Source organism: Phanerochaete carnosa (assembly GCF_000300595.1).
Source record: "Phanerochaete carnosa HHB-10118-sp unplaced genomic scaffold PHACAscaffold_13, whole genome shotgun sequence".
Classification (NCBI taxonomy): Eukaryota; Fungi; Basidiomycota; class Agaricomycetes; order Polyporales; family Phanerochaetaceae; genus Phanerochaete; species Phanerochaete carnosa.
Window position 1 is genome coordinate 1059399 of NW_006767640.1, and position 24282 is coordinate 1083680.

Sequence of the window (24282 nt, forward strand, 5' to 3'; positions counted from 1 at the left end):
CTTGAAGGCTTCTCATCTCAGCCTCCCAGGCGCGCTCAATCCGGCGCTCTGTTTGGTTCCGCCGCTTACTAACCGTATGTAGAGCATGCAAGGACGGTTTGATTCTGCAAGATGACACTACAGAGACATAACCGCTTGTTTGAGCAGCGTCTTTCGAGCTGTGTTCTGCTTTTCATGTGTATTCAACCAAAAGGTATCGGCCGGCTCGGGTATGAATTAGCTGTTCATAGCACAAATTAATTAAATGAATTAATATCTTTGGATGCCTCTCAACATGCTTAAGCTAGATGGATGAAGGATCACATATATATTGGAGACACTGATTGGACATTTGTATATGCTTGTATAGAGTTAGAATATGCAGAAAGACCAGCTCACTTCCCACACGCTAGCGTATGCAAAGGTGTAACGATATTTGGCATCCAAGTGCACGTTTTACTGCAATAGATCGACATCGTTAGTGGCAAGGCCAGGACAAGCAGATGTCTGGGCGAAATTCTCGAGCCTATCACATGGATGTCTGCCCGCAGGTGCTATGTATATAAGGAGTGCAATAGGAATACCAGAGAACTCCATTTCATCGCCACTGCGAGTCACGAAGAAATCAAGAATGTGTGAACTGTATCGGTGAGTACTATCGCCAGGCCACTCGACGCTGTACAATGCGGGATTCAAGCCCTGTTAACGAGACGTCTGTTGGTTTCTCACTGTCTCATGTGCGCATTCCCTGTAATGCATACAGCCTCGGCTAATAATGTGCTCTCCCAGCTGTAACAGAATTACAATCAGGGTGCGCGCAGAAGACAGTCCTGGTGATCTTCAGCTAATCTTAGCCCCCCACAGCGCGAGATCATGGTACGCTCTCACGGATCGCTAAGCGCCTTAACCTTCGCATTGACCAATAGCAGGAGCGCCGAGATTGCATGAGAGTTTGCATTTACAAGCTGTGCAACACGGGCGATAGCTCCGAGGAACTGATACCCTGCCGGGTGACAGGTGCGCAGAACCCTGACATTTTCGATATGACGCTTACCAAACTACCTCAGTAAAGCACGTAAGAGTGACATGCGTAGAGTGCACATAGTTCCGGATCTGCAAGACGCGGATGTGGAAGACCGTGTAGTTGGGTTATTCATTGGTGTAAATTTAGAACTTCTGTCTTCAAGCAGTGTGTATTCCATCAGGTGCTGAACGTGAGAGTTACCTCTCGTATCACCAGCCTGACATTGCGATCACTGGGCCATTCGAACTTCACAAGCTCGAGCGTAGCCGCAATGGTCATGACGCCTATAGAAAGGCATGAGTATGGACAGATTTTCGTGAAGTACCTCATAACGTACCGTCTTCCCCTATATGCACCGGATAGCTCTTGTACGGTTCAGAACCGCCGTGCCCCTGCCTCGGCGGCGCGCCAGGGAGGAAGAAGCTCGTGAAGCTTGTGCCGACCTTCCACACCAGCAAATTGCAATCCTCGAGGGACAGTGTCACGAGCCGGCGCCCGTCCGGCGAGAAGCTACATGCCGTCGCTCGCTTCTTGTGGCCCTCGAGGACGTACAGCCGCGTCGCGGTCTTTAGGTCGTACATCACGACAGCGCCTTCGCTGGTACCGACGGCCAGCCTCTGCGAAGGGCCGTGGAAGTCGACCGTCGGATAGCTGCAAACGTCACGTCAGAGCCGCGCGAGTGGCGGAGATAGTCTTTGACCGACCTGTCCACAATGTGCCCCAGGATCTCTGTCGCAGAGTCCAATACCACATCGCGGTCTGCCGTCGAGTTGGGATCGAGGGACTTGACCACAGCTTCCACTAGTCTCGGAAGGTTGCTGTACAGAACAAGCGGTTTCTACGAGACATCAGCATCTCCACACCGCTGAAACTCTGGAATAGGCGCACCTTGCGGATAAGGAAAATAACCAGCTGCATGACTGACTTGCGGTGCTGTACACTCTTCGGATGCAAGATGTCCATAGACACCGTTGTCATAAATAGCGGGCTGTTCCCAGAGGCGATATTAAGCACCGCACTCCTCGCATGTTGACCGACGCCAGGCTGGATCGCAGAGCTGTCCTTTCGGCTTGCAGTTGCGAGTCCGAATAAGGCACGCAGCATCTCTACTGCGTCCACATACTGCTGCCAGACAGGGAAGCCGCGTGAACAGAGGTCGATCGCCAGGATCCTGTAGGGACAATGCTCGTCGTGGAGATACATGGCGATGGATTTCGCAATGTCGGTCAACGAGCTGTAGAACTTCAATGTGCATCGTACACATCACCAAGAAAAATTGACTTACGTCGTGGGAAGCAGGCTGTATTTCTCAATGGCGACATTTCCGCAGATAAACAGTGCCTGAGCGCTCCGCGTAGAATCTTTCAAAGAATCTGACTGCAGCGACGGTACTGAGGAAAACAGTAAACATGTGTGCATATACACTGAAGAAATCTTGATACTTACGGCATCGCTGCCAGCCGTCGACGACCTCCAGAATCTCCTCGTCGAGCAAGCGCGCGATACCAACGTCGAAACGGAGCCATGCTGAGTTGCGCATTTCTACGGCTACATTACAGTAGCGTTAGCATCAGATGAATCGCGAAGGAAAGAACTTTACCTGACGAATGCAACCAAGTACGGGCCAGCCAGGCAAGGTTCGGAGCTTTGTATGGAGAATTGATCACATGAGCCAGAGAAGCAGCATAGAACGCAGAGACTGTATGTGCGTCGTCTGGAACAAAATACCATAAGCGCCGGATACTAAGGCAGTCGGATAGACAACAAACCGAATTGCTGAGACAGCACATTGAGCACCGTCATGATGCTGGTCGCACGTGTCGCTGAGACGAGGGAAGAGACCGCCCAGGCAGCCTGCTGCGCGTTCCCAGTAAACACCGTAGCTGAGCCATGTCTAGTACACGGCTTATCAATATCTTGGAAGTATTATGCCGCGCCTACTCACCGAGAAACTCCTACCCCACCAGTTGAAGGACGGACCCCGAGGCTCTCACGACATACCCGGTCAATCTCGTCGTTCACGCCAAAAGTAAGAAGCATCGACAGCAAGGCAGTCAAATTCCGCTCCTTCAACGTTGCTGCAGCGCTCGAACCAGCTTCTCCTGCTTTGACAATGCTGGCCGCCGCCACATGAGACAGGAAGGCTTCCACGTCAAGGACCAGAGTCGCGCCTACTTACCTAGATAAGCGACGTCATCTCAGGAAATCGAAATCTGCTCACCAGCGTCAGGTAGCTGATCATATCCTGGCAAAGCATAGAAACCCTTTGGTCCGCCATGCGACTCAATCGGGATGGGCCTACATGAGAAACGTCAGAACGGCTCTCAGCCCATAGACCGAATGACGCACCATTCTGTCCATCCACCCTGTTTCAACATGTCGTCCGTCTTGTCTGCGCCCATGGAACGCCAGAACTCCCTGGTCCTCGTGTCCCACAAGCGAGCCCTGTTATCGCCGTAATTCAGCAACAAATTGTCTTCTCCGAGGCAGATCCTGCATAGCGGCGCCACCGAGGCGGGCACCAAGAACAGACTATGGCATGACATGAGTTGAGGTCGGCGCCCTAGAGTCTCGAGCCACTCACAGCTGATACCCATCCAGCGCGATCACCGCAATGGTCCCGTCCCGAGAGACGCAAAAGACACAATCTTTGAGCCGGCCACTCGCGACGTGGATCGCCTCTGCAAGCGGCTCTGTGAAGATCGTCCAGCGCGCGAGCAGCTTCAAAATGCTGCAGGCTCCAGGATCAGGTCTGCGTCGTGCATAACCGATTGTATGCGCACCTCCGGGCCCAGATGGCGACCGAACCGTCGTCGCAGCCACCGATGATCAAGTTCTCGCCCGATCGGTCGTTCCGTGTTGTGTATAGGCTGCAGATGCGTCCAGCCAGAGGGACGTCCGAGACTAAGCTGGCTTGGTCGCGGGTGGAACCGCGAGCGAGCTGGCTGAAAGAGCAGCATGACACGTAGCCGTCGCCTGGTGAACAGAAACATACTTAGTGGAAAGACACAGTCAAGCCAAGTGGCGGGCTCACTGTGGCCGAGGATGACCTCGTCGAGCTCCAAAGGAAGGATGGCTGTGATCCTTGGCCTCGCTAGTGTCTTCTCAACAACGTCTCTACGGGGCTTCCACACCACTCTTGTGGATATGTCTGAAGGACCCGCGAACGCAGAGAGTGAAGTAGCTTGCAGGCGCAGTCGCCCGTTCTTGGTTCGAGCAGCCACGACATCTCCAGAAGCCGTCAGAACGCAAAGATCGACAGGCGAGAATGGTACTGAGCGGCGTATCTGGAAGCTGGGGGGAAGTTTAGAGATAGCGTGGGGGGTAACGCTGGAGGTCCATACTCTAGCATTTTGGTCCCAGAAGCGCGCTGTTCACTGACAGCGTCATTGTTCGCGTCCACCTCGACCAGATCTCGGATCTCTGCATGATCCTGAATCTTCCAGTGAGATCGCGTATGCAGTTCTCCGAAACGACCATCTCACCTTGAAAGCGATCGTCAACGAATCCCTGTCAGACCACCGGACGTCGCATACGCCCTGCACAGAAGCCGTGCCGAGCTCCGCAACAGCCGACCCAGCGATGTCAAAAACCTAGAAACAAGACGCCTGAGAAACGAGCCAGTTATGACAGGCCGAAAGGGGCGCGTACAGCCAGCTTATCACTTGACCACGACAGCGCCAACGACAGCGTGTCCGAATTGAGGACACGGAACGCCGCCAGGGGCGCGCTGAGAAGCCCGAGATCGACGGTGTTCGTCAGGACAATCCGGCCGCCGTCGTCGTCCTTGGCGTCTTGAGCGAGGCTGTCCGACGAACGCAGGCCCTTCAAGTTCAAGGCGGCTTTGAAGGGATTGGGCAGCGGTAGATGCGTGCTCGAACCCGACTGCTCGAGGTCCGCGTCCGGGCTTGGGGGGCCGTCGACAAGAATTAGTTTCTGGCGGATGAGATGGTACGAGGAGTTGGCGTGGAGGAGCGTGATCTGTCCTGGACCCGTCTCGTCGCAATTTTCAAAGGCGATGAGTTGAACGAACTTACCGTCCGCGGCTGTATGCAGAGCAATGCTCCCTGCAGGACCGTCGATGGCCCAGTCGCCAACCTTTGTCAGTGTGGCAGAGTCCGGATCATCTTCGCGCTCAACTTGCAGCTCGAAGGCGACAATCCGCGATTCTTCAGACCTCTCACCGCTCTCCAGGTCGTGCGGCTGGATCGTGGAGGTGGTCGCCTCTGAGCTTGCACAAGCCAGTATCAGGTTAGACTGAATCGACTATGTCAGAAGTGTCTGGCACACTTCAAAGTAGCTGCTCACCTGGTTCAAAGGTGCGACGTGCAGATATTTCCAGTGCCATATTACTGGCAACTGGGCGCGTGTTCCACCACCCGGAGGCGGGGTGAGAGGATTGATTTGCGCCGAGCTTGTGGCAACACAGCTGCCATCTTCTGTAGCGTATACACTCAACACTCTGCGGAACATCTGTCGTTACTTTCCAGTTTGCACATTGATGTTTACGATACATACCCTGACTGAAAGAGTGCCACGGTCAGCCGGCTACTGGGCACAACTTTCAAAGCGGTGACTGGGCTGGGCTGGCCGTTACATGTGGGGATAGAATGGCTCACGAGCGACCAGTTCGTGAGCTCAGAAGCATTGGTCACATGAAAAGTGTAGGGAATAGATGGGGTAGAGGGGATGGAAGGAGATCCCCCGGACGAGCTAGAAGACCTTGGTGTCACAAATTCTTGGCTCGCGGGTGGCTCTGGTGGAGTGGTATCCAGAGAATCTGAATGGCTGCATTTATCAGGTCCCAAGGGCTTCACCTTCTCTCCGCCCGGCAAGAGCGCGTCCGCCACTGTCCTGTCTTTTACCCCGCCTCTCTTCCTCAGCAGTCCTTTCAACTTCTCCTGCTCATCCTCAAAGTCAATGTAGTTCTTCGGAGCTTCGACCTGCTCTGTCGATACGGACGAGACGACAGTAGATTTCGAAACATGGAACGGGGAGTATAATATCGGTGACTTCATGGACTTGAGTGAGGCCGGGGATCGTGAGCGGGAAGACTGAGCACTCGTACGAAGATGCCGAGGCGTCGCTGGCGCGGAGTTCGGTGCAGAAGACGGCGAGTTCAGTGGCTCATGCTGTGTCGTGTTTGAGTTTATCGAGAGAGGCCTCGGAAGTGGTTTACGGAAATGGAAAAGATACAAGCTGCCATCTTCGCAGCCGACGGCCGCGCCGCCAAGAGCTTCGGAGTTGGCGCTATCCCCTCCAACCTCTGCATGTCGTAATGGAAGGATGCAGGATGGTGCAGCCTGAGAGAAACTGGCCTGAACTGAGCAGAGTGAATCGTCCGCGAAGGTCAGTGAGAGTTGCACGGTCATGACAGGATGCTCATGGGACCAAGTCGAGAGCTGCGATTGCTGAAGGTGACTGTATGCGGAGAGGTTCGCGCCCTGTGTGATCCCAGGGGCGAGCGGGGCGATGGCTCGCGGTTCGCGAAGAATTCGTGGGAACGCATCAATAGGCGCTATGCCGTAAGATTCCCACGCCGCGTACGCTCGCCGAATCGGAAATGTCATTTTTCAGAATTGCGTGGCAACTTCAGGGTTGGGACCACTTCATCTTTCTCTCATGTGAGCCATCCACTCTGTACGTCAATATATGCTGGTAACACGATCTTTCGACTGCAGCTAGTGCTCCCGTGGCTTCTGCTTTAGACCGGTGGCCCGAGCCAGACTAAGGGTCGCGATGTTCCGTATATCTAACCGCTGGCGAAGAGAAACGACTTGCGACAGGAGCCGCCCGAACAGGCTTCTGCGAGGCTCTACCTTGGCCGCGGTCGTCTGCCGAGCGTTCATAGGGCGACCCCGGATTTCTCGTGCTTCCCGACGGTTGGTAGGAAATTCCTTCTTGTTGATCGACTGAAGCTTCAGTCAATATGGCGTTCGCTTGCGCCAAGATTAAGAATTGCTTCCCAGCGTCGGCTCGGCATTTCATGTGCGCTCTAAATCCGCACAAATACGCTTAATGTAGCCGTTGCTCGCTACAATGAGGCGCACCTCCCCGCTGTGCAATCCAAACCCTCCATGGCAGTGCTCATAAGGACGACAGAAGAAGTCCACGACACCCGTGTGGCCACTAGCACTGTGGTTGGCATGGTGCTTGGCGTTCGTAAGTCCCGCTCTGCCTTGGCACCGTCCGTTGACTTCATTACTAATATTCACTTAGTGAGCCTTTTTGTCCTCATCGTCACCTACCAATTCCTCCCGAGGCGGGCATCCTCGCGGCCACGCGCAGTCAGTGCACTCGCGCCGCCACCACCTAAGCCTCGTCCACTCGTTGTCCGCATCCGCACACGATGTTCCACGCTCCTTAACTCTATCTTCCGCAAGCGCCAGACACCCACCACCGAGCCCGCCCAGCCAGGCCATCGCACGATGCGCTCCTTCCACCTGACACCAGAACGTCGACGCGAGCGCGAGCACAACAGACTCAAGTTTGCCAAGTCACTGCGGATCAAGATCGACCTCCCACCCTTTCCACACGTATCGCTGAGCAACACGCCGGCGTCAACGCCGCGGCCACCGAAGCGCGCCTACAGCCGCATGCGGGACAGCGACGACGGATACGAGTGTCTCCTGAAGCCAGAGTCCACGCCTCACACGCCGCTCACGCCTCACACGCCTCACACGCCACGCTCGCCGCCGGACTACCCATCGCCGACGTCCCCGCCGCCGCGGTTCAGGCCCTTCGCATCGCCGATGCCGTTCCCGGGCTCCCCGCCACCACTCTACCCGCCACCGCCTGCCTACGTTCCGCGCACTAACTGCATCCCGCTATGAAGTGCTGCACCTAAGCAGCATGGTGATAAGTACTTCTTTTCTTTTCTTTTTCTTTGTGTCTTTTTATAGCAGCAGAGATCTGTTTGTATTGATAATAATAAATAATGGTCCCCGCGGATCAGGCGCTATAGCCAAGTGGTTAAGGCGATTGATTAGAAATCAATTCCCGTTTCGGGGCGCAGGTTCGAGTCCTGCTGGCGTCGCTTTGCCATCTAGCTCAGCTTTTGCTCCTTGCAAGCCCTCGAGGGCCAAAATTTATCCGCATTTCGATTTTTGAATCTTCGACCCGGCATAAATCAGACTTCTGGAGTGTAGATAATTTATGTCACCCAGAGGCTAACATCGGGAATCTGGACTATTGGATATCCATGATTTATAGCATTTTTATCTCAACTGAGCCAAAGCGTGAGTGTTGTGCGATTCCACCGCCAAGAACTCAGCGCACAGAATCTTCCTTTGCAGATAATATACAATGCACACTGATCTAAATGTACAGCGCATGTTATACAAAAAACACCCAGTATATAGTCCATGACTAAACGCTACATTCGCTCAAAGACCCGACGTCCTCCTCATCACTATCACCAACAACAAATGGCCCCTCGCCCGCCTCCGGCTCGTCATCACAAACGTTGTACTCTATGATCTGCTGGATCTCTGCCATAAGTGTGTCCGCGTCCTCGCGCTCCTTCTCTGTTTTTGACTGCTCCGAGTCGCCAAACGGGTCCGCGAATGGATCAGCGAGGCTCTGGCGCTTGTCGCGTCGCTCGTCGTTGTAGGGCGATGTGAAGCCGCCGCGCAGCGGTATTAGCCTATGATCTGCCCGTATGGATTGCAACCCGGGCGTTGCTTTTCCGCTTGGTTCGGAGTACTGCATGCGTGCTTCCATATTCGAGGTTCCAGTTCTCCCTCGGGCGGTCGTGTCATTGTAGCTGAGCAAATACAGCATCGTGACAGCAGCAGTTTTTTTCGGATCCGAAGTGTGTATGCAAGTCTCATGGCTGGACACTGCTCCTGGACGGTGGCTGTGTCAATCCGGTACAACGAGGCTGTTCGATGAAGAAGCATCCTTAGGTAAACAGCTCTTTACTTTCTGTATACTGCACTGCTCGTGTTCTCATAATGGTAGTCGCCTGGCTGAGCAGCTGCGGTGCGCAAGACTTCAACCGGACGCCTACAAATTCCTGTGCACGGCCGACGATCCCCCGTGCCTCCTGCACCGGCTGTGCAACTCGCAGAGCTCTTTGGTACTCCAAGATGAGTTCTTCTGTTGGATTACGGCAGCACAACAAGTCAGACACAGGAAAATGTATGCTATATACTCCAATCGGAGGCTGTTGCTTCCCCCCTGTTTTCTTTCCTCTACCACCCAAGTCTGAGTCACAGTTCGACACCAGCCTAAGGAAACATACATTTCGCTGCAATGTTCTGGTTACGTGACAATGGAAACTGTATTCCCGTTGAAGAGCTTGCAGAGTCCTCGCCCTCGGCCAGTCAGGTAATGGTTCGTACTGTCGTGGGTCTATTACTCGCGTTCGGTAAGTCCTTGCACTCAGCTGCCTCTCCCCTGCATGAGCTGATTGAAGCCTGATTCCAAACAGCATTCATTCTGTTCATTCTGCTAGCGTTTGGCTGTGTAGGGCGCCGACTCACTCGCGACGAGACCCGCATCCGCAGCCCGGGTAAGCACTCGCTCCAGCACGATGTTCTCCTGGCTCCAGAACTGAATGCGATATTTTCACAGTGACGCACCTTGGACGCTCCCATTCAGACTCGGCTAGGGCAGGAGCTGCTCGAACAAGGATGCAGGCCCTCTACCGCACGTCATCCTGGCCATTCCGCACGCCTCGGCATAACGACCCGCTACCCAGCTACTCCTCTCGCGAAGACGCCCCATGTGCACAAGCCGGCTCACGCGCGGCGCCGACGGGCAATGGGCAGCCACCGATGTACACCCCAAGGATCATCGCTTTGGCACCCGTACCTCCCGCATACCACCCCGGCGAGCCGTCGCTTGGGCCCCCGCTATGATGAACGGAGTTCTTCTGGAAAGGGCGCCGATACGAAGACGTCGGCGTGCATGACCCCTCGAAAGCTCGTATACCCTCGCTTCGCGTAATAGGAGTTGAGTTCCGGTGTGTGCGGGAGGCCAGGGGGGCCGGGGGACAAGGATGGAAGGAACAAAGGCTGGTTGCGCACCTGCAGCTTTTCGCCAACCGGAGGAAGGATGGGGGGGCACCAGATACAGGCGATGTCAGCGTGTAAAGTTGTCGTCCGTGGGCTGGAGGCACGTTCCTCACATGGCTGGACATTCTCTCTATTATATACACACTTAATTGGAGCACGAGGCTGAAACTTTCGTCGTCCGTGGCGGCTCTAACAAACTTCCGTCGGTGCAAGGCGCTGCAGAAAAGGGGGAACGCTGCAATGCAGTATCGGCGTCTGTGCTCGTGCGAACTAAGAAGCACTGCATGCCAAATCTTCTCCTCGTCCTCATTGCCACTAAACCTTCTACGCAGACCGTAGGCATGATATTAGCCCCTGCCCAGCCGAATAACAAGACGCGAGGCTCTGCTGACTCCTCGGGCATGTCCAAGGAATCCCGTGCCATCGAGAGGCTAGAATCGGGGAAAAGTGGGCCGGCGACGAGAGCCCTGAAGGTATCCGCTGGTCGTGAAATTTAAGCTGTACTGAGCTGCAGATCTGAGAGAGAGGGCCTTTGTTAACTATTCACCAGTCGACACCTGCGAGAATACCACATCCCCGACGCGACTGTCGTGACGGCCCTCTGCCAGTGATAAGCTAAATTCGACAATACTCTGGTACCACCCATCATCTCGACAGTGTGTCTACTCAGATCTTAATCAAGTGCAGCTATCACACTGCCAGCATTTGTAGGAAAAGACACAAGAGACGCATGGTGACATAGTGCTGGTAACACCATTACTGTCGATTGCGGAGTTTGGGCCGAAGATACCGATATCTGCATTGAACGTGAGTCAGCAAAGCTGAGCTGGAAGCTTAGCCGAATTGGTAATGAGATTCAGCGATTCTACTGAGGTATACAGTTGTGTAGGGAGAGTGGAGCCGTCGAGGAAAAGGTAAATCCCATTCGTTGGATCGCTGGGTGGTTTGAAGGCTGGGGTAGCCGATGTCGGGGCAACTTTGGCGATTGCTTGTTATCATACAGACGCAGCCTGGTCTTGAAGTTAACCTCCGAGTCGTCGGTAGTAGTTCAGAAGACATGCGTCATCGTTGACTTGCCGTTATTGGAGTGCGTGATGTGTGCCGCAGGCAAGCGAAGCAGTTTTCACTGCTGCCCCAAAAATATTGGACCGACGACGAGTCCATTCAAATCTGTATACCAGCAAGGCGGTGTAAAACAGAAAGTGTAGTTGTGCAAAGAACACAGTCCAAATCTGGCAACCGGAACCCTCAGAATCAAACAAGCGCAAACATATCGCGTGAGATCGCACATGCGAGCTTCATGTTACCTCATGAATAAAAGTTCGAGGAGACTATATATGTACCGGGAAAAATAGAAAGACTCTGTCGAGTCGATGAGCGATAACAAATGAAGCTCCTGCCGTTTAACCTTGCGTTGTTTTTGTATAGCTCCTTATACGGGTTAATTTATTACATAATTCGCGTTTGTTTTCCAGTTTTGGACTTATGTAACTTGATCTCATTTGTCTACTCACCTTGTACTCACCTCACCATTCCCTGACCTCTACCCATCACGGTCTCGGGATTGGGCTAAAAGCTCTCGCTTACTTCCCTCTCGAAAATACGAACGCTTAGTGGAATAGCAGCGGTAGGCACTCAGTCAAGATGCAGGGAATGCCCAATCGGTTAGGACTTGGTCTACGTCCCCCTCTGCCTTCATACGGCCAGGGTCCCTCAATGTCGGCTCTCGCAGCGCAACAGCAAATGAACCAACATAACCAATTTGTACCACCATCTCAAACGAAGCCTGTATCCCTCTTTATCGGGTCGATTTCTGGCGGTATCACGGACTCTTTCTTGAACCAATTGCTCAGCGTATGTCGCGATATTCTCTCTATCTAATCTTGGTTCAGTGCTCAGATGTCTCCTCTTAGGCATGTGGTCCTATCTCCTCGTTTAAGCGGCTGATCACGCCGGCCAACAAGCCACAAGGATTCGGCTTTGCGGAGTTCCAGGACCCAGACAGTGCGTTGCGAGCCATGACATTGCTCAATGGCGTAGAGTTGCCTGCGCTTGAGGATGGGTGTGTTAATAAGAAACTTTTGGTGCGTGGTTGTGCAGATGCATTCCTGCCTGCTGCTAACTTTAGTGCCATCTGCAGGCTAAGGCAGACGAGAAGACAAAAGTGTTCCTGGATGCATATTCCGGACAGAAGATGAAGACTGACGTGCGTTCTCTGCTCACTCCTGCCGTTATAACTTACCCTTCTCCCATTTGTTCTAGGCTGACGAAGAAATCATGCGACAAGCCAAAGCGAAGGTCGACCTGCTCGTCGCGGACATTCATAAGGTCTCCCAGGATGCTGCCGACCAGGGACTGATAGATAAGGAGAAATATGTCATCCCACCGCACCTGCATGACTTGCAGGAAGCTGATCTTCCAGAGACACAACGTGGACTCGTCATGACTGAGATCGCCCAGTTCCGTGAGCGTGCCGCAAAACGCGAGCGCGAGAAGCTGCGGGACGTCCAGGCTGCAGTGCCCACCATCCTCAACATGCCGAGTGGTCCGAAGCAGAGGGAGTGGGGCAAGCCTGGTCCTAGCCCGTCTCCGCAAGCGACAAAAAGCACTTCCTACGGCAAGCCACCAGGATTCGTCAAGGCCGGAGAAGACAGAGAGACACCTTCGAGTGGTGAAACAGAAGCCGCGGTATCTCGCAGTGTGAAGACAGATGAAGAGCTGGAAGCTGAGCGGAAAGAGGCCAGGAGACGTGACGAAGAGAATTCATTCAAAGACGTAAGTGCTTCTAGCAACGTCATATATGCGCGTTGTTCAGGCTTCTTCACCAGCGAGAACGTCGCTACGAGCCCAGGGAGAGAACTCGCATTCAAGCTTTGGAACGATCGATAGCGCGTGAGAGAGCGCTCAAGGAGGCGGAGGAGCGGGATCGTGTTGAGATGAGAGCACGCCTCGATGTTTGGGATGACGACGAGAGCGATGAGCTTTTCTATACCGATCGGTGAGTGCGCTCCGCTTTTCCGAATCATGAATGATCGGCTCAAACGCGCCTAGTGTCCGGTGGCGCACTCAGCGTGTAAGGCGCTTGACGGCAGAGGAAGCTGCAGACGCCGAGTCAAGACTCTACGAAGAGCGCGAAACTGAGAACCTGCGTCGCGAATCGGAGGCGTTCTTGGCACGGCAGATGGACGAGATGCAGGCATTGCAGGAAGAGCAACGCAAGGCGGGCATGCTCCTCGAGGACGGCGCCCCCGTGAAGCTTAACGTCTCGCTGGCACCCATTGTGTCCAAGGGCGAAGGTGCGCCGGCTGAGAACAAAGCTGCTGTCGCGTTCGGACAAGAGGAAGAGGAAGAGGAGGGCATCCGCAAGAGGAAAGCTCCTCCTCCCCAGCTTGACCTCGCCGAATCTGGAGAGAAGGCTAAAGAGAGATTGGAGAAGATCAAGACGACTGTGCCGACAGACAGAGAGACGTTGTTCAAGTCCAAAGTTCGGTGGGATGGTGTCACTGACGTAAGTCAATCCGTTCATCCGACTTTGGCCCAGCGCTAATGGTCTCGCAGACCATGATTGATCGTAAACTTGAGCCGCTGGTTAAGCGGTTGATGATCAAATACCTGGGCGAGCTCGAGGACGACGACCTTGTCATGTTCGTCTTGGAACACTTGAAAGACCACAAGGGTCCACAAAAGCTCATCGAAGGCCTCGAGCCGGTGCGTATCACGTTCTTCCCAGCAGAGTCATGATCTGACAGAAACGTGGCAGGTTCTCGAGGAGGAAGCTATCGAGCTGGTCATCAGCGTATGGCGACAGATCATCTATGAGAGCATGGCGTACGGCGAAGGCCTGCACACGGAGAGGATTATGGTTGACTGAGGATATCTTGCTGGTTCGGTACGTTTGCGTAGTGTCGATCTTTACGCGTACTAAGGTATACAAGTCGTCATTTGCATTCGCTGGGGGTTGTGGGAGAACGTTGCAGCTCGTAGCGGGCTTTGTGGGTTGCATACCGTGAGTAAGTTTTTCGTCCCGGTTTCACTGAGCAGGTTGTCTGGGCCGACGATATCATGCACGCGGGTGACGAGGCAACCGTGATGGAGTAACAAAGGACGCTGGTATTCACGATGAGTGCTCGAGTCTTTCTCCACCGCTGTTCAATTGATATGAAAACTGGTTCCAAACTATGAGTGGCTTTAGGGTATCCCGCCACAGCATATTGTCCAGCCTTTCCACGTGGCTTCCATTATTATCCTACTTATGTGCTACCTCCACGCAATCAACACCGAATATATGCGATTCGACACTTTTAAAAAGGATGAATAAACGCACCGTACAGCAACAGGTTCAGCAGATCCTGGCACACGAAGAGCTGTTAGCTCGACGTGGTTCAGTTCGACAGACTGAACCCGTTCGGATAGAAGTTAATAACGAATTCCATCACGTTTCTCCGCCGTTGACGCTAGTCTGTACCATGCACCTGATCTTATAATCAATCTCGAAGTAAAGGACGATTCGGTCAGCGTGCCGAATCTTTTGCTAACTACGAGGCCGTCAGACAGGTAACCTCCGTGAATGGGATGGGCAGTACTTGCCGAAGAGCATGGTGGAAGGCATGCTGAACCGATGGCGCATCAGATACGCTCGGCATCGGTCGCCTGTTGGGCTATGCATCCATGTTCGTATCATAAATAGTGTATAGTTCTATCAGCTCCAGAACATGGCTGCGGGTTCCTCATCGATGACGATAGACGCTCTCTACCCTGGTTCCAGTATCAATTATGTTGCACTGCGGACAGCCTGAACTCGTGGCTCACGCAGTAAGCATGTTTTCAGTAGTTCTCTGAGCCGCAGCCTCACGAGCTGTATGGTTACCTTGTGGTGCGCATTCATGACTGCGCAGCGGCCCCGAGTGAGAAATGGGCCAGAGTACCATCTCGGCCTGCGCACAGCTTAAACCCACGTTCTTTCCATGTGCGCAGGATTTTCTGATATCGGGTGCGAACATGTGGTCTGCCGCAGACCGATGAACACGAAAACCGACATAATGAATTGATAGTTTCAGATCGGGTCCGCTAGCGACAGTTGAGTAAGGAAGTTCATGCCATCCGCTCTGTAGGTGTCCTCCGTGATGGCTAGCGGCACCAGTCCGTCCAGGAATGTAAGAAGTTGAGGGCTCGACGTGCTATACGTAGGCCAGCTCAGTAGACCTGGACCGTTCGGATTGAGATCGTTGATGAAGTTGACCAGGTAGTCTGTCATGTCCCCTCCGCCATAAACATTGAGAAGGTCAGTACCGTGCGCCTAATCCGACGGTCAATTTCGAAGAATGCTTGATCGTTTCGGGAATGCTTACAGTGCCCACACCGGGCGTAGCCTTAAGTCGCTTGTTCACTATAAACTTGTTAGCAGCTGGAATATCGGCTTGCACGGTAGGATGTACACTTACGGAAGACGAAAGTGTTTTGTTTGCTGGACTGAGTGGTCAAGAAGAACCGTCTAGGTGCTTGAAAGACGAGATCCCCGAGTATGGCAGCAATGCGTTTGTATTGCGGAGACAATACGTTGAGATCACCCGTATCGAACGGAGAACCCTGAGCAGGGTCTTGCGGGTAAAGCTGCAGCATGGTATCGAGCTCAGAAGATGTAGCATTTGGGACGTAGAACGTCTTGAAGTACGTTTGCACTTCGGCATCCGTGCTGAAATATTTGATCTCAGTAAGGTGCCAGACGGCTGATACAACAATAAACCTCTTACGAGATATTTAGAGTCGACAATGCAAAGACAGTTCCTTCGTCATCGCAGTCCTGGTGGTCATGTAACCAGTGAGTCAAGGGTTGAACCACAAAGATCTGGATGCTTACCCCTGTCACGAAGGGTACGCTTGCCACACTTCCTTGGGTAACAAGGGTCTGAGGGTCATCTGGCAGAAAGACGCCGTCAGCCCTAGGTGTCCAGGCGAGGGCTAGCGACTTCGTAAGGAGCAGCAGTGTCAGCGCAGGACATCACTTTTCCGAATGGACAGATTTACCTGCGGGGAAGAGATCGAAGGCGATTGGTTCACAGCATTCATCAGGGTCTCAAAAGGCACCCCGCGTAAACACTGCAGGGTATCCGCAGCGCCCGAGCAGCCCGTCTCGGAGACCAGCGCATCATAGTACTTTTGCCCGTGCGTGATGTCTCCTACAGGGATAGGCGAGCCTGACTCCATGAAGGCCCCGCGGAACAACCCCTCTGCGTTCCCGCCGTTGGTCAGCATCTGCAGAGCAACAGAAATTGCGCCCGCAGATTCGCCCCACCTATGGTGGTCTCGGTTCAGCGCCAAGTTGTATACGGTATATATCGTGCACACGTACATTGTCACTCTCGACGGGTCGCCATTGAATGCAGATATATATCTCTGCACCCACTGCAGGGCTTGACGTTCTGTTAGGACGAGAGCAGCATAATGGGTCGAGAGAATGAAATTGTGTCAGCACTGCTGACTAAATCACAAAACGCTGACTCACGATCTTGCAGACCAAGATTACCCACGCCTGCATCTTTGACTTCTTGACTAGCGAGGAATCCGAAGGCTGGTCATGACGGCGCTCGTCATTGGACCGCATGCACAAACACCGGTGCTCACCCGTCACTCTGCATCCGTCAGCTTCCAGCAAATCTTGCGTGTGCAGATACACTCACCGATAGTTCATGCTCACGTATACTACCGGCATGTTCATTTCGATGGAACGGGAGACAATGACGCCGCCGTCGAACCTGGACAGGTCGTTAGCATGCTGACGTTTTCCGGCAGGGAAAGGGGGGAGGGAGGTCTCGTACGTGCTTGTGCCACCGCCTTCAAACCCGCCTGTCGTGGATAACAAACTCAGGTGAGGATTGATGTAACCTAAAAACGAGAGCAAATACTCACCGCCGAATATCCACTGTCATGACACAAATGTTAGCCTCGAATGCATCGTCAAGGAAGATGTCGACTGACAACAACCACTGGCAATTTAGTGCCAGCTGGGACGTTAGCGGGGGTCCAGACATTTAATGTCAAACCTGTGTAGAGCGCATCAGTGATGCCGTCACCCGCGCCGTTAAGCGAACTGACAATCTTCGCCATTAGGCGTCATGATGTCTGCCACGGCGTCGAGGATGAAGTTGGTGACGTTTGCGACGATGCCGCTAGGCAGCGACACCTGAGAGACTTGCTGAGGACAAGCGAGCCCAAAAGATGTTGCATCCTGAGTGCCATTGTACGGACCATTAGGTACAGGAAGACGGAAGCGGAGGTCTCCGGTCCTGCTCATTAGTGAGACTAGGCCTTTCACGGCGTACTGTGCTTACGGGGGCTGGGCGAAAGGTATCCCGAGAAACTTATTTGCAACGCCATCAGGGACACCGATGAAGGTGCCCTGATCGAGTGTGACGGAAGGAGGACTCCTGGGTGAGGGAACAGCTGAGGCCAGGGCAGCATGGCCCACTAAAAGCGCGAGGGCAATGCGAAGTGAGAGAAGCATTGTAGCGAACTTGAAGGCAGAGGGGTGCTCCACTCCATGCAACTCGGCACATTCTTATGTCTTTATATGCGTCCTTGCCATATGATCCATGGCGAATTGCAAGCGGATACGGCCCCAGGAGTCAGGACTGCCCGGCGGTGGGAAAACGCCCTCTGAGTGTAGTGCACATCAATATTGGCACAAGGTCACAAGGCTACTCATTTCTCGATGATGGCACCCGACATATTGAGAATTCACGGCTGGCGGGCTGGCCGTGCCTTTATTAGCGGGGTCTGATGACGAAAGGCGGGTATCTGGAGGCTTACGACAATGCTGAGCACAAGGTGCTGCCGCGTGGTCTATAGATGTGCAGTGGCTTATGAAATTCGTTGCACATTCTCGGCTATTTGTGCTCAGTATGAATGAGAGAATGACGGCAGATCTGTTGGGAGTCATTGTTCGCGGTGCGTTTCTGACCTATCGGCTACTCCGCCATGAGAAAGCGGCGACAATCGGATGCGCAAACCATGAGGTACATGTCGTTCTCCCCTAGTTAGTGAGCATACAATAGGAATAAATAGAAGAACAATATGGAGACCTGATGCATACGTATATCGCCTCGTATCACTATAGACTAGATTCCTGACAGGCGTCATAGACGAGGCCGCAGTGTAGCATTATGGGAGGCATACTTTGTTTATACCGGCTGCTTTGAGGTACAGGCGGTAGCTATCAAAGGCGTCGGTCTCATAGGTATGTTGCTGCGAATGTTGTGGGCCGCCCCCATGATCGTGGCAGAGTAGTGAAAAGGCGACGTGGCGGAGCAGATGGGAAGTATATTAAACTAATGGCGCATCAGGCGCATCAGATGCGCACGGCATCACCCGCCTGTCTCACTTGGCGGTGATAACCGCGACAAACACCGTATGCAGGCAGCTCTATCAGTTTCGGAACGCGGCTGCGGGCTCCTTCGTCAATGATGCTGCACAGTCTGTGTGTGTTATTTCCGCTATAACATACTGCGGTCAGCAAACGCTCGTGGCTCACGATGGCGCATGGCGCACCCCTGGAGCTGAGCCGCAGCGCAAGCCGTATGGTCACCTTGTGGCGCACGAACTCGTGAGTTGCTCCGGATGCGCTGCGTTTCCGAAGGAGAGGTGAGTCAGAGTGTACCCGAGACAATATTCTGAGTTAAAGCATCCGTTGTTCTCTCAATATGCGCAGAATCTCCGTCGACCGGGTCGTTATTGACCGGTGGGTGGAATTAACGCCCGACTATGACTAGGTAGAGTGCTAAGGACCAATATCTAATTGTCCTTCGAGTCAACCGCGTACGTGAAGGGGAGACCCAGCAGAGAATATGGAGTGGAAATAGGCTTCTAGGCGAACGCCAAGGCACGCCTTCAGTGTCTGCGAACCCTGCACTGGCGTACCGCAAATTGCGTCTTCGAGCGGCCGTACGTATTGTGGGTGCTATCGAGTCACATTCGGCCCCGCCCTAAGCATGCGACGAGGGTGACTGAAACGACTTGAATATACGTCTGAGAAGGCCTTGCGGGAGTTCGATGGATCGGCCCTTGTCTAGAACCTCGAGTGAAGGTTCGTTCGTGGCAACAAGCAGATAATTGACACCGATCATCTATCGGACGGTGGGCCCGCAGCACAATCTCAGTCATTCCAACTCATGTCCAGAGGACGATGCAACATCTCGTCTCACCAACGACTGCGGGTCCGTAGCAGTCAAGCTAGTATTCGTGCTCATGGGCGCGAACTTTGCTGTTAGTCGCTGGCTTACGACGCTCCTATATATCGGGGGGAAATAAGATGCATCATCTCAGAACCGAGCCACTCATCCTCTCACTAAATACTCCATTCTACAATCATGGGAAACAAGAGTTCGACCTCCCCGTCCGACTCGCACTCCGTTGCACCTACGAATGCCAGCTCGACCACATTGACGGGTAACACGAACGAATCTACGACTACACTGGTTCCGGAGGTGAGCCACACTGTTTTCTTGAGTCCAGCATAGCCGTAGACCGCGCCTGACGCAGACTCAGCCGCAGACTTCAGACAAGACCGCTACTACCGCCGCGACGCAAGGCTCGTCCACCGCATCCACGCCTGCTAGAGCGGCTGGCCAGGCGAGAGATTGGGAGGCCGCCTACGGCGCACTCGCCGGGAGTATTGGCTTTGGGGGCACTACTCCGACGCTGCCGTCGAAGTTCAAGAAGGTCAAGAAAGATAGCAGCCAGGGCAGTGGACAGGGCAGTGGACAGGGCAGCGGGCAGGGCAGCGGTGGATCGAGCCCGTCGAGCGCGCCTCGTTCTTGAGCACCATGACGCCGGTGAGAGGCTCCATCTACGTGGCAATTTGGCATCCTCTGAACCACGGCCTCTATCAGCCTCCTCGCGCTGTCCAGAATATACATCCCAGAACATAGTCCAGGGTGGATCGGTCACTATTTTCATGAAGACTCAGAGCTCTCTCTGCTTGCCTGCTTCAAACTCTTTTTTCTGGCTCTGATGAAGTCGCATAGAACTAGCTACTATCGCAGATGTTTAGATTGCGTCGCTCACCGCAAGACAACCTCGCAGACATATCCAGGGTGTTTTAATAAGCGGTAGATCATCTACCCCCTCCCCCTCCCCAAGATATTGCGCATAAGTACCAGGTCGTCTCACTCCTGTTTAACTCGATGCACACGTAACCACACCTATTATTCTCCCTGAAAGAAAGATGCCAGTGTCAAGATAAGCATTCGCTCGAGCTTCAATGTTCCAACCTTCAACTTGGCTTCAGGCTCAAGCGCTCAACCTCACATGATCTCCGAGTCGGAACCGCTGACTGCGTATCGGCATTCTCCACCCCGACAGACACTCCGGTACGACAGCCGAACCGTGCCACACTAGATAAGCTCAGAATCTCACCAGCGAATATCATGAAGTACCATTGCCTCAAACCCTCGCTGAGTCATATGTTGCAGCACGCTGATGCATTCGCTATGCCGCAAGCTCCTGTGAGGCCCAAATAGCCCTCCAAGACCTTCTCGTTCATGCACACTCTCACCAGGTAGCTCAAACTCTACTTCACATTCCCGGTATACGAATATCCAATATAAGTGCAAAAGACCGGGACCATTCTATCATAAGCGAGAATCCCCACCGAGCTTGACAAGTACCTCGTCCGCCCGGCCATAAATTTCCTGCAAATTCTTGTATCCTGACAGACCGAGCGAGATATCCAGATCTGCAAGTATCGCCTTCAGGACCTGTTCAACACCCGCCTGTCCAGCCACAGCCAGGCCATACATGTACGGCCGAGCGACTAACGAACAACAATTAACATCTCGTCTTCGGTCATGAAATAGCGACGACGTACGCAGCACGCCTTGCGCACCGAGTGCGATGGCCTTGATGATGTCGCAGCCTGTGCGGATGCCCGAGTCAAAGAGCACGGTGAGCTTTCCGCTCTTTTGAGCGTCTTTGATCTTCGGCGACGAGCAGATCTTCTCGAGCGCCCAGATCGCAGGTACCGATGCTTCAACCTGTCTGCCACCTAAACCATGGGTCAGCGTCGAGTGTAACAGAGTTAGCACATGATCGCCGTACCGTGGTTAGACACGACGATCCCGTCGACGCCATAGTTCATAGCGAGCTCGGCATCCTACGGCGACCGTAATCAATACAGTTCATCTAAGACAATGGCGTCTGCAAACCTTAACGGACAAGATCCCCTTCAATATTAACGGCCCCTCCCAGTTATCACGGACAAGCTTGATGTCCTCCCATGTTTTGAACGTGCCAGAGTGAATGTCGCGCATCCACTGTAAGCCTGCGTTGACGGCTCGTTCCGTCTTTTCGTCTCCCTCCTTGAGGCGCCTCTCAACCTTCTTCGGGTCGTACGGGAACTCGGGCACGTCCAGGATCGGCTCCTCGCCGATAGATTTCATGAAAACCGGGTCCGAGAGCCCAACCTGAACGCCGACGCCCTGCGAAAACGGCAAATAGGACGTTTGCAGGTCGTGCGGACGCCAACCGAGGAGCATCGTGTCCAAGGTGATGACGAGAGCCGTATAGCCGTTCTTCTTAGCGCGCTGTAAAATTGAAAGCGTGTAGGCCTGGTTAACCGGCCTAAATACCATTCCATGAGCAACAGCACAAATGCAAACTTTGATTTAGTGCTCTCACCAATACAGTTGGAACCAGCGATGTCCGTCGCCACTAGCCTCAGCGACAGCTTCGATTGTGCGCGTGGATGCCGTGCTCATGATGTACGTCACCCCTACGTTCCTTGCCGCTTTCGCCGTCGCAATCTCGCCGTCTGGGTGCACAATCCCCTGGACGCCTACGGGCGCAACGAGCAAGGGCGAGCTGTACTTGACGCCAAATAAGGTGGTCTGTACATCAACCGGCAGCGTGTCAGCCAGTTTCTGTCCCGGGCGGCATATCGCGGCCTATAATAGGCGGGAACGGACCTCGAGGCTCCGCTCGGTCGCGTCCCGAAGCATGCGCGAGATGATTCTCCACCTTTCCATCTCGCTCCGATTCCAGTGCTCAGCTGAACAATTGCCCGCGCTGCCAAATACGTACAAGAACGCGTCTACATCAGTGTCAGGCATAATTGTCTCAGACACGATAGGGGCTGTGCGACATGCCTTTGCGATCCTTGAGCTTCTCGCGGGCCTCGCGCTCGAGGTCGTCAAAGTAGAAGCTCGGGATCGCGAGAGACTTCCGCTCGTGGTACGTCTCGAGCATATATGACGACCATGCTTTCTTCGTATCCATGGGGGTAGCTGTTGAGAGAGGTGCGGACAGTAGGACTGGATCGTGCAGGTGAGGGTCCGGGAAGGAAGGGAAAAAAACAGCAAGCGTGTCCGGTAAACAAGCCGAACCTTCTTTTATACGAACCAACGTCGCAAATGCTGCCCCATGAGCTTGCACGTATCATCTGCCTCCGGCCGATAAGACACGACCGATCTTGAGGCCTTGAGGCTTTCTGGGACCCCCTGACAATTCAAAACGTCGCAGGGTTAGCGCGACCCATTACGCAACAGGTCCCGGGAGCCGGCACAAACGGCTGGCGACAGACACGGATATCACGCGGAAGGGGCAAGAGCAGATTACACGGTGGTATAACCACTTCCCCCAGGGAATCGAGCATCGCAGGAAGCGCAAGAAGCGCAAGAAGAAGTAGAACGTAAGCAGATTTGCCTTGTGCCAGAGCTAAGGTTAGAGCTGCTGTACGAGAAAACATTCCGAAGCTATCATGTTTTCGTAGTCCGGCACATCGAAATCGGTTTTCGACGGTATATATTCTATTCAGCGTCCGGCAACCTTCATGGTGATGTCAGGCCATTGAGTCTGGCAGACACTTTCGCACGAGCGGTACCAATTATTGGAAGAGACGGTCGTCGCGCGCGAGGTCAGCGCATAACGACTGTTCTCATCGAGTTTGTCCGAGCAATAAATACCGCTAATATTAAATTTTTGCGTACCGACGAGACGATGCAGAGAAAGTAGGTGCATACGAGTTCTGGCGGCATGGCGACGACATGGCGGCTCGAGGTAAGGGATTAAAATTAGGCGCCCTAAACGTGTTTCCTGCGCACGGTGACAACCAAGGTAAGCACGAGACGAATGCGACCTTCCTTTCTGTTGGTCTCTCGTTGTAGGCATTTTGAAGATTCACAGATGAATACAGGGTCTTAGGACATATAAACAGGTTGAAATGCCTGCGAGCTTCACCGCTGCTCAGACAATTCCTGGATCGCCGGAGGCCCGAGCACTCCCTCAAGAGTGTCTAACCTGCCGCATAATCGGGACGGGCGCATTAGCTGCGACAGGACTGTACGCTTTGAATCAATCTCGCGCACACGCGCCAGGGGTCCGTTGCAGGCAAACGGATTATGGCGGGCGTCGGTATCTGTATGTACTGGCCTATATCATGCAGCCGTACACAGCTGAATCCCGTTTTGCCACTGCATCAGGTTTCCTCGTAGGCAGTGCATTCCGATGGACAAAATAAAAGGACTCACAGGCCGGCCCGCTTGGACTGTTGTCTACTGTTGTTTGAGAGAGCTGCGCTTGCTAAACGAGCATGCCCCAAGCCATGATAGAGTACGACTCGGAAGAACCGTATATCACCGCATCCTGAGCTAACTATAATGAGACCCTGGTCTATTACAGACTCCAAACCAGTGCATCCGTGGATGTTGAAGGCCAGCGTTTCAGTCCTGCGGACTGATGAGTCATCGCTATTAGCTAAACTCCAAGGACGCTGTAACATCCACGGACGACTGGCGGAAAACATTGGTAAATATACCGGCATCCCTCGGCAATGGATACCTGAGGCCTGGAGTTCGGCAGATACCGCGCAAGACTGACGAGCAAATTCCGGCTATTTCTTTTTTTGCAGGCGACTACCTCCCGCATTTGGTATGCGGCGCATCAAGCGTGCTCGTCACCACCGTTTACAACGCCGCCCGAGTAGATACTGCCTGTGACCGTGCTCCTTTTATGTCTTTTTATCAAGACTCAGAGAATGTTCTTATAGATCATAATATTACCTCTTTCTCCAACTTGATACTCAAAATCCTCAACCAAGATGCCTCAGAAACCACAAAGGCTGGTCAGTTCCGAGCGGACATAATCACCAGAAGCCCCGACATTGTAGCAAACCTCTATCAGCATTCGAAAGCGCTGACCTGGGTGGTGAAGATGCAATATGACAAGTATGAGACAGTGTTGCTCACCCTTATGAGGGCTCATGCCGGCCGG

The 24282-nt window shown here is 53.5% G+C and overlaps 8 protein-coding genes and 1 non-coding gene across 9 annotated transcripts; 5 read left to right on the forward strand and 4 right to left on the reverse strand.

Moving 5' to 3' along the window:
* Positions 1–1113: 1113 nt before the first annotated feature.
* On the reverse strand, positions 1114–6157 carry PHACADRAFT_265486 (uncharacterized protein). The gene is made up of 20 exons (XM_007401782.1): positions 5522–6157; positions 5312–5465; positions 5041–5260; positions 4655–4989; positions 4489–4596; positions 4348–4436; positions 4038–4297; positions 3787–3979; positions 3588–3734; positions 3353–3535; positions 3225–3301; positions 2949–3174; positions 2773–2897; positions 2604–2717; positions 2450–2551; positions 2289–2394; positions 1892–2237; positions 1708–1841; positions 1341–1654; positions 1114–1287 (listed from the first exon to the last, which is right to left on the reverse strand). Exons 1-20 carry the CDS (start codon positions 6019–6021, stop codon positions 1181–1183), a joined length of 3840 nt encoding a protein of 1279 aa, XP_007401844.1. The 5' UTR covers positions 6022–6157; the 3' UTR covers positions 1114–1180.
* A 639-nt stretch (positions 6158–6796) lies between these two features.
* PHACADRAFT_214316 (uncharacterized protein) lies at positions 6797–7836 on the forward strand (the record flags this gene model as incomplete). The annotated part of the gene is made up of 2 exons (XM_007401783.1): positions 6797–7165; positions 7223–7836. Exons 1-2 carry the CDS (start codon positions 7081–7083, stop codon positions 7834–7836), a joined length of 699 nt encoding a protein of 232 aa, XP_007401845.1. The 5' UTR covers positions 6797–7080.
* Positions 7837–7957: 121 nt separating this feature from the next.
* Positions 7958–8039, forward strand: PHACADRAFT_t149. Its single transcript has one exon. It is a non-coding gene; the product is annotated as a tRNA-Ser (tRNA).
* Positions 8040–8371: 332 nt separating this feature from the next.
* Positions 8372–8725, reverse strand: PHACADRAFT_201494 (uncharacterized protein; the record flags this gene model as incomplete). Its single annotated transcript, XM_007401784.1, has 1 exon — positions 8372–8725. One exon carries the CDS (start codon positions 8723–8725, stop codon positions 8372–8374), a length of 354 nt encoding a protein of 117 aa, XP_007401846.1.
* Positions 8726–9103: 378 nt separating this feature from the next.
* PHACADRAFT_265492 (uncharacterized protein) lies at positions 9104–10152 on the forward strand. Its single transcript, XM_007401785.1, has one exon. It carries the CDS (start codon positions 9640–9642, stop codon positions 9865–9867), a length of 228 nt encoding a protein of 75 aa, XP_007401847.1. The 5' UTR covers positions 9104–9639; the 3' UTR covers positions 9868–10152.
* Positions 10153–11663: 1511 nt separating this feature from the next.
* On the forward strand, positions 11664–14329 carry PHACADRAFT_265493 (uncharacterized protein). The gene is made up of 9 exons (XM_007401786.1): positions 11664–11877; positions 11937–12107; positions 12164–12229; positions 12286–12798; positions 12852–13021; positions 13075–13531; positions 13582–13731; positions 13784–13912; positions 13959–14329. The coding sequence occupies exons 1-8, from the start codon at positions 11668–11670 to the stop codon at positions 13892–13894; spliced, it is 1848 nt and encodes a 615-aa protein (XP_007401848.1). The 5' UTR covers positions 11664–11667; the 3' UTR covers positions 13895–13912; positions 13959–14329.
* A 709-nt stretch (positions 14330–15038) lies between these two features.
* On the reverse strand, positions 15039–18299 carry PHACADRAFT_131622 (uncharacterized protein). The gene is made up of 16 exons (XM_007401787.1): positions 17830–18299; positions 17352–17771; positions 17116–17306; positions 16999–17063; positions 16930–16942; positions 16839–16866; positions 16701–16775; positions 16645–16652; positions 16526–16591; positions 16373–16442; positions 16048–16315; positions 15881–15988; positions 15774–15823; positions 15465–15715; positions 15372–15409; positions 15039–15319 (listed from the first exon to the last, which is right to left on the reverse strand). Exons 2-16 carry the CDS (start codon positions 17522–17524, stop codon positions 15077–15079), a joined length of 1647 nt encoding a protein of 548 aa, XP_007401849.1. The 5' UTR covers positions 17525–17771; positions 17830–18299; the 3' UTR covers positions 15039–15076.
* Positions 18300–19365: 1066 nt separating this feature from the next.
* Positions 19366–19853, forward strand: PHACADRAFT_214320 (uncharacterized protein). Its single transcript, XM_007401788.1, has 2 exons — positions 19366–19502; positions 19558–19853. The coding sequence occupies exons 1-2, from the start codon at positions 19386–19388 to the stop codon at positions 19834–19836; spliced, it is 396 nt and encodes a 131-aa protein (XP_007401850.1). The 5' UTR covers positions 19366–19385; the 3' UTR covers positions 19837–19853.
* A 726-nt stretch (positions 19854–20579) lies between these two features.
* Positions 20580–22283, reverse strand: PHACADRAFT_265499 (uncharacterized protein). The gene is made up of 7 exons (XM_007401789.1): positions 22161–22283; positions 21981–22105; positions 21694–21902; positions 21222–21636; positions 21115–21169; positions 20885–21061; positions 20580–20830 (listed from the first exon to the last, which is right to left on the reverse strand). The coding sequence occupies exons 1-7, from the start codon at positions 22258–22260 to the stop codon at positions 20649–20651; spliced, it is 1263 nt and encodes a 420-aa protein (XP_007401851.1). The 5' UTR covers positions 22261–22283; the 3' UTR covers positions 20580–20648.
* Between the last annotated feature and the right edge of the window lie 1999 nt (positions 22284–24282).